Below are 6,684 nucleotides of genomic sequence, written 5' to 3'. Positions count from 1 at the left end.
TAGTTGGTAGTTGAAGTGTTTGTGGGTCCTGATACTATTTTAGTTCAAGTGTTGGGTACCTGGTGCCGTACGTATATGTAGGTGATATCGGTGCGCGTTCCAGGTCCGCTTTAGTTGTAGGTGGCTGTGTCGTGGTTCCTGGTGCCGTAGTTGTAGTTGGCAGTATTGAGGGTCCTGATAACGTAGTTGTAGTTGGAAGTGTTGTGGCTACTGGTGCCGTAGTTATAGGTGGCTGTGTCGTGGTTCCAGGTGCCGTAGTTGTAGGTGGCTGTGTCGTGGTTCCTGGTGCCGCTATTGTAGTGCTGTCGTTGAGGTCCTGATAGCGTAGTTGTAGTTGAATTTGTGCATACTTGGTGCCGTAGTTAATAGTGGCTGTGCGCTTGGTTCCAGTGCCGTAGTATGTAGGTGGACTGCTGTCGTGGTTACTGGTGCCGTAGTTTTATTGCAGCTATTGAGCGTTCTATAACGTATTTGTAGTTGGAAGTCGTTGGGCTACTGGCTGCCGTAGTTATAGTGGCTGTGTCGTGGCCTTCAGTGCCGTGTTGTATCGTGGCTGATGTCGTGCGTTTCTGCGTGCCGTATTGTAGTTGGCCAGTATGAGGTTCTGATAAGTATTAGTTGAAGTGTTGTGGCTACTGGTGCCGTACGTATAAAGCTGCTCGCGTGGTTCCATCCCGTAGCTTAGTGGCCTGTGTCGTTGGTTCCTAGCTGCCGTAGTTGTGAGTGCATATCGGCGTCCTGATAATCGTAGTCTGCCTAGGTGAAGTTTGTGGCCTACTGTGCCGTAGATATAGGTAGCTGTGTCGTGTTCCAGGCTGCCGTAGTTGTAGGTGGCTGTGTCGTGGTTCCGGGTGCCGCTATGTTGTTAGCGTGCGCTGTGTTGTGGTTCCCTGCAGCCGTGTTGTAGCGGGGCTGTGTAGTTGAAGTGCTTGCTGTCGTGTTCCTTTGAGCCGTTAGTTGTAGGTGGCTGTGTCGTGTTTCTGCGTGCAGTAGTTGTAGGTGGCTGTGTTTTGTCCTGGTGCCGTAGTTGTAGGTGGTGTGTAGTTTTAGGTGGCTGTGTTGTGGTTCCCGGTTGCCTAGTTGTAGGTGGCCTGCTGCGCTCCGTGAATCTTTGTGCAGTAGTGTAGGTGCTGTGTCGTGTTCCTCGCCGCTAGTTTGTAGGGGCTGAGTATTTGTAGTGCGCTGTCGGCTTCCTGCGTGCCGTAGTTCGTAGGTGCTGTGTTGTGGCTTCCTGCGTTTCTGGTGCCGTAGTTGTAGGTGGCTGAGTAGTTGTAGGTGGCTGTGTTGTGGTTTCTGGTGCCGTAGTTGTAGGTGGCTGAGTAGTTGTAGGTGGCTGTGTCGTGGTTCCTGGTGCCGTAGTTGTAGGTGGCTGAGTAGTTGTAAGTGGCTGTGTCGTGGTTCCTGGAGCCGTAGTTGTAGGTGGCTGTGTAGACAGTGTAGTTGTAGGTGGCTGTGTTGTAGTTCCCGGTGCCGTAGTTGTAGGTGGCTGTGTCGTGAATCTTTGTGCCGTAGTTGTAGGTGGCTGTGTCGTGGTTCCTGGTGCCGTAGTTGTAGATGGCTGAGTTGTTGTTCCAGGTTGGGTGGTGGCTGAATAATGGCAAAGAGAAGAATTATTGTCACGCTATTTTCTTTCTACGCGGAAAGGAATTGCTGCCAGCATTATCATCATATCACATGTTAACATACGAAACACATATGGGGTTGCATATTAATTATGTGAGTTGTAAAGGTCCACCAACTCTCGCTTACCTTCACCTAGGAAGCAGGCATACAACTCTATTGTCACGTTTAGTTGCGATTGCCCCGGAAGCAACGTCATCGGGTATATTCGTATGCTGCGGACTGATACCGAATTGAGGAATGTTGCGTCTCCCTCAAACGTCTGGAATACAAGTTCAAATAACGTCAGTTTTCTTAGGCTACATAGCGCGAAGAAATAAACAATCTGTCGCTTTTTGTGTATAACCGTGCATTTACAGTAGATTAGACGCGTTACGATACTATAAGTGTTTGGTTTATATTATATTTATAACGATCGTTGGTATGGCAATTGAGATTTTGGAATTCCGTTCATCTATTGATTCGCTACAAGAGGTTGAAGCTTGTGAGGTGGGAGACATGAAATTGAAGAACAATAAATGTTGGAGAATATGTCACGTGTACGATTAAAAAAGTCCACGCAACCCACAAAAATGTTCGTGATTACGCAATTATTCATATACCATAGTAATATCGACCCACGTCTTACGAAAGCGTTTTTTTATAAGAACTCACCGTCGGAAGGGTTTCGTAGTTAATTAGGTCGGTACTAAAGGAGATCGTGTAGGTCTTCACAGATCCTGACACGCCAACTTGACTGAGCTCTATAGCTCCATCACCGAGAATGATCTGGATGTACGTAGTCGAAGGCACAAACGGGTTATCACCTGGCGGCGTCCATCCACCGTTACTGGGTTTAACATCCTCAGCCCCTCTACCCATGTTATCCGTGATCAGTTCATCTTTAATCGTCTGTCCTTGGCTCATTCCTTCATATGCGACACATGGTTCTTGTGTTGTAGTCGGTGGCTGTGTAGTTGTAGGTGGCTGTGTTGTGGTTCCTGGTGCCGTAGTTGTAGGGGGCTGTGTAGTTGTCAGTGGCTGTGTCGTGGTTCCTGGTGCCGTAGTTGTAGGTGGCTGTGTTGTGGTTCCTGGTGCCGTAGTTGTAGGTGGCTGTGTAGTTGTAGGTGGCTGTATAGTTGTAGGTGGCCGTATAATTTCGACAACCGGCGCTTGCTTATATGTAAAGGGACAGCGTGCATATTTACGGCACAGGTCTTGTGATCTCCAGCGCACGGGGTAACCGGCTTCCGAACAGCTATCGGCAAACGAGGCAAGCGCAGTGCAAAGACACTCGCAATCTCCTCCCTGGGAACATCTACGAGAGAAATATCGCGCCGTCGTCAACAGGTGGCGTGTAAGTCACATCACTCGACAACAATCTTGTCTCGGGTAAGGACAATCTTAGGTACAAATCTTAGGTGACAATCTTGTCTCGGTAGAGAACAATCTTAGGTACAAATCTTAGGTGACAATCTTGTCTCGGTAGAAAACAATCTTAGGTACAAATCTTAGGTGACAATCTTGTATCGGTAGAGAACAATCTTAGGTACAAATCTTAGGTGACAATCTTGTCTCGGTAGAGAACAATCTTAGGTACAAATCTTAGGTGACAATCTTCGCGGGAAGAACGATCTTAGGTACATATCTTAGTTGAAAATCTTTTCGGTAGTAACAATCATAGGTACAAATCTTAGGTGACAATCTTGTCTCGGTTAGCGACAATCCTAGGTACAACTCTTAGGTGACAATATTAGCGGTAGGGAGACAGTTTTGTCGGGGGATGCTAGCACGCGATATCACCTAGCAACTTGAGAATGCAGCATCTGCGCGTGTACACATACATACGTACCCGCAAGCATCGTAAATGCAGTTGGAGTGGTATTGCTGGACCAAGATGTCACCCAGAGCTGCGACGCAGTCTTCGAATATGTCATTGTAGATAAAGTTGCATGATCTGTAAGCCCATGAAGCGCGGGCCGATCCCTGCAATACGACAGACGAAAATGTGTGACGGACGTACGGTACAGTACTGAGATTTTCTAGTAGAGTATATTATGTTCAAGAGCTAATAATAATAATAATGTAGAGCTATATAACAATAATGTTCAAGAGCTATATATGTTCAAGAGATAATATCACGTGTATTATACGCTCTTGATATGTTGTATATGAGTACAACAATCGTATACGTATATTATCGCAAGTTACGCGTGTGATACCGCGTTTATATTATGTATTTAAATTTAACCTTCGCCGTGATTTGTTGCAATTACCGACTCTCTGACTGTCTTTACAACGATATTTAGACGGAAACGTATCTATGGTTAGACAAGAATTTCAAATCGATCACAATAAGCAGCTATGATCGATTTGAGAACAGTTCCAATGTCTGCGGCCCATAAGAACGGATTTTGCATAAATTTAATTAATAAAAATAATTTAATTAAATATGTTTTTTTGATAATCGTATTAAATAATTTTATTAAAAAAAGTAAATTTAAACTCACCGCCGACTCGCACGAGTGCGTTTCGTTGATGACGTCAGCGCAAGATGACGACATTTTCCACGAGTTGGCGAACAGTTGCGGGATGGTTTCGACGACCCCGCTCGCCGAGGTGAAGTCGTTTGTTCCGATTCCGTCGTAGTTTCCGCACAAGCCAGTCACGCTGCCCTTATGCATCGGGTCCAAGATGATACGAACTCTGGTTCCTATCGACGTAACAACATCGACGTAATAAGTGACGGTTCATTTTTTTTCCTTTACTATCATCGTTTTTATTTACTGTATTTTTTTCATGACTACGGTATCTCTAGGTTTTCGGTCTTGCTCATTGATCAATATCATCATATATAATTATGCGCATAATTTATTGTCCGTATGATAATGAAGATGGTGGTATAAAAGCCCGGATGTGTCATCCGTATAGAGTCGTAAGATATAAAGCAAGGTTGAATTTGCTGATGTATATTCATTTCAACGAACTTTAACTTGACCACCTAAGAATAAATTAAACCGCAGCTTACGGTATGCGCAATTGCCTCCGCAGCACCTCTACCCATGTTATCCGTGATCTGCTCATCTTTAATCGTCTGTCCTTGGCTCATTCCTTCATATGCAACACATGGTTCTTGTGTTGTAGTCGGTGGCTGTGTAGTTGTAGGTGGCTGTGTAGTTGTAGGTGGCTGTGTCGTGGTTCCTGGTGCCGTAGTTGTAGATGGCTGTGTCGTGGTTCCTATTGCCGTTGTTGTGGGTGGCTGTGTTGTGGTTCCTGGTACCGTATTTGTAGGTGGCTGTGTAGTTGTAGGTGGATATGTTGTGGGTACTGGTGCCGTAGTTGTAGGTGACTGTGTAGTTGTAGGTGGCTGTGTCAATGCTGATTTCATGCAAAGAGAGAAGAACATACCGCTTATTAATATTCTCGTTTGATTCAGATCTCGTTGAGATTGCACAGCCGTCTGTTGTGTGGGCGTATTATTCGTTTCATCGTGTCATCTCCGCAATGACCACATCCTATTTGGAGATGCCACTGCACCCTATTTCAATGCACGCGTAACACTTTATTACAGTGAACTAAAATTGGTTAGGATTCACTCGATCATATTTTGATATATACCGTTGCACGTAATATAAACCTGTAGCCACAATTCACGCCAGATACGTCACTACACTGGCTGAAAAGTACACGCTAGACGCTGGTCCCAGTCGCTCCCGCTGCGCCACAAATCATGGGATCGACAAACACACATGTCCACCTCACAGCGGACAAACAACATCCACCTCACAGCGGACAAACAACCCACCTCACAGCGGACAAACAACATCCACCTCACAGCGGACAAACAACAACCACAATGTGTGGAAAGTTTGACTCACGAGGCTCCATAATCTGCTAAATAACAAAGTTATAGTATTAAATGTATCCGGCCTCTACGACTACGTGCGGAGTGAAGAATAAAAAAGGTTGTTGTTGGAGTTAAAATGCATGAGAACCACAATACTGAACAGCTGCTTAATTGTGTCAATATGACTAATAATCTGGGCTGATTTATCAGTCAATATACGATCTCGGAACATTTATAATATTTCCCGCGCTAAAGCTGCTCCCTGTCCGAAACAGTGTTTCTTAAACGCGTAGCAGGCTCGTCAATCTATGTGGGGCGGGCAGCGAGTAGAACCGCGTGCCACGGCTAGCATCAACTGATCCATTTTTCGAGCCATGGCTCTCGTGTGATTCTCCGCGGCCGTTGTGTTTCGTATGACCACGCGATTGCTATCGCGCGGATATCCGGCTGCTCTACTTTAATCTGCTACGTATTACATACACACTCCAATCTTCTTACATTCGCCTGAGTCATTCAGGTTAGTCCGCCTAACCAGTCGGTTCACGGTTGTCGCATCCTAGTATTGGTTTATGGAGGGATCAGTTGCCCGATTGTCAACGGCAGATTGTTCCGTTTACCATCCGTGTAACATTATCGCCTGCCCTCGAGCTGATTGGGCACGGGACCTTGATAAAGACAATCGAGGTTCTTCTAGATCATAAAAAACAAGTATACGGCACGACGTCTGATGGCGTGTTGCTATCTTGTCCAGACGAGCAGGAATTATGCGCCATACCAGGCATACTGCCTCCATCACGACTCTCTGCGCACCTCCGCACTCGAGCTGTCTCTATTGTTCGGTGTATTGCTTACTATTAACGGTATAGCGTTGCCTCAGACAGCGCGCAAAGTTAATACTCTATGGTCTTTTTGGCTCTCATACTTAAATAATATGCATTTTATCCTTTTTACGCAGTACTTTGCTACGCTTAATATACGCATAGTGCACATTAATTTTTGCTAACGTTATACGCAGTCGTTATTTACGTAACGGCTAAAGTCTCAATGGAGCTCTAAATGTGATGCCCTGTAACAGTAGAACATACGCCAGTGATATCTGTTCTGCGATAATTTGCGGCTTCAAACGCTCTCAGAGCGAGTCTTTGCGCCCTACGTAAAACGAGTCTTTGCTATGACGTTCATACGAGCCAGAGATATACCTATGTGCTGATTGATGCAAAAACAACTGCTGATTGATA

At 45.5% G+C, this 6,684-nt stretch overlaps 2 protein-coding genes across 2 annotated transcripts in view; both read right to left on the bottom strand.

Annotated features, from left to right (window-relative positions):
• Positions 1-1,076: 1,076 nt before the first annotated feature.
• On the bottom strand, positions 1,077-2,568 carry LOC106809921 (mucin-13-like). The gene is made up of 4 exons (XM_014813162.1): positions 2,275-2,568; positions 1,750-1,882; positions 1,472-1,587; positions 1,077-1,193 (listed from the first exon to the last, which is right to left on the bottom strand). Exons 1-4 carry the CDS (start codon positions 2,524-2,526, stop codon positions 1,077-1,079), a joined length of 618 nt encoding a protein of 205 aa, XP_014668648.1. The 5' UTR covers positions 2,527-2,568.
• A 542-nt stretch (positions 2,569-3,110) lies between these two features.
• LOC106809920 (mucin-2-like) overlaps positions 3,111-6,684 on the bottom strand; it is a 16,587-nt gene continuing 13,013 nt past the window's right edge. Inside the window, exons 4-7 of the mRNA XM_014813161.1 lie at positions 4,808-4,966; positions 4,110-4,312; positions 3,452-3,585; positions 3,111-3,174 (exon numbers count right to left, since the gene is read on the bottom strand). Of these exons, the coding sequence (XP_014668647.1) occupies positions 3,111-3,174; positions 3,452-3,585; positions 4,110-4,312; positions 4,808-4,966 (560 nt within the window). The remainder of the gene's footprint in view (positions 3,175-3,451; positions 3,586-4,109; positions 4,313-4,807; positions 4,967-6,684) is intronic.

The sequence above is a fragment of the Priapulus caudatus genome, unplaced genomic scaffold (genome assembly GCF_000485595.1).
Source record: "Priapulus caudatus unplaced genomic scaffold, Priapulus_caudatus-5.0.1 Scaffold396, whole genome shotgun sequence".
NCBI classification, from domain to species: Eukaryota; Metazoa; Priapulida; class Priapulimorpha; order Priapulimorphida; family Priapulidae; genus Priapulus; species Priapulus caudatus.
The sequence above is the reverse complement of the archived record's forward strand: the minus strand, read 5'-3'. Positions and strand labels throughout refer to the sequence as shown.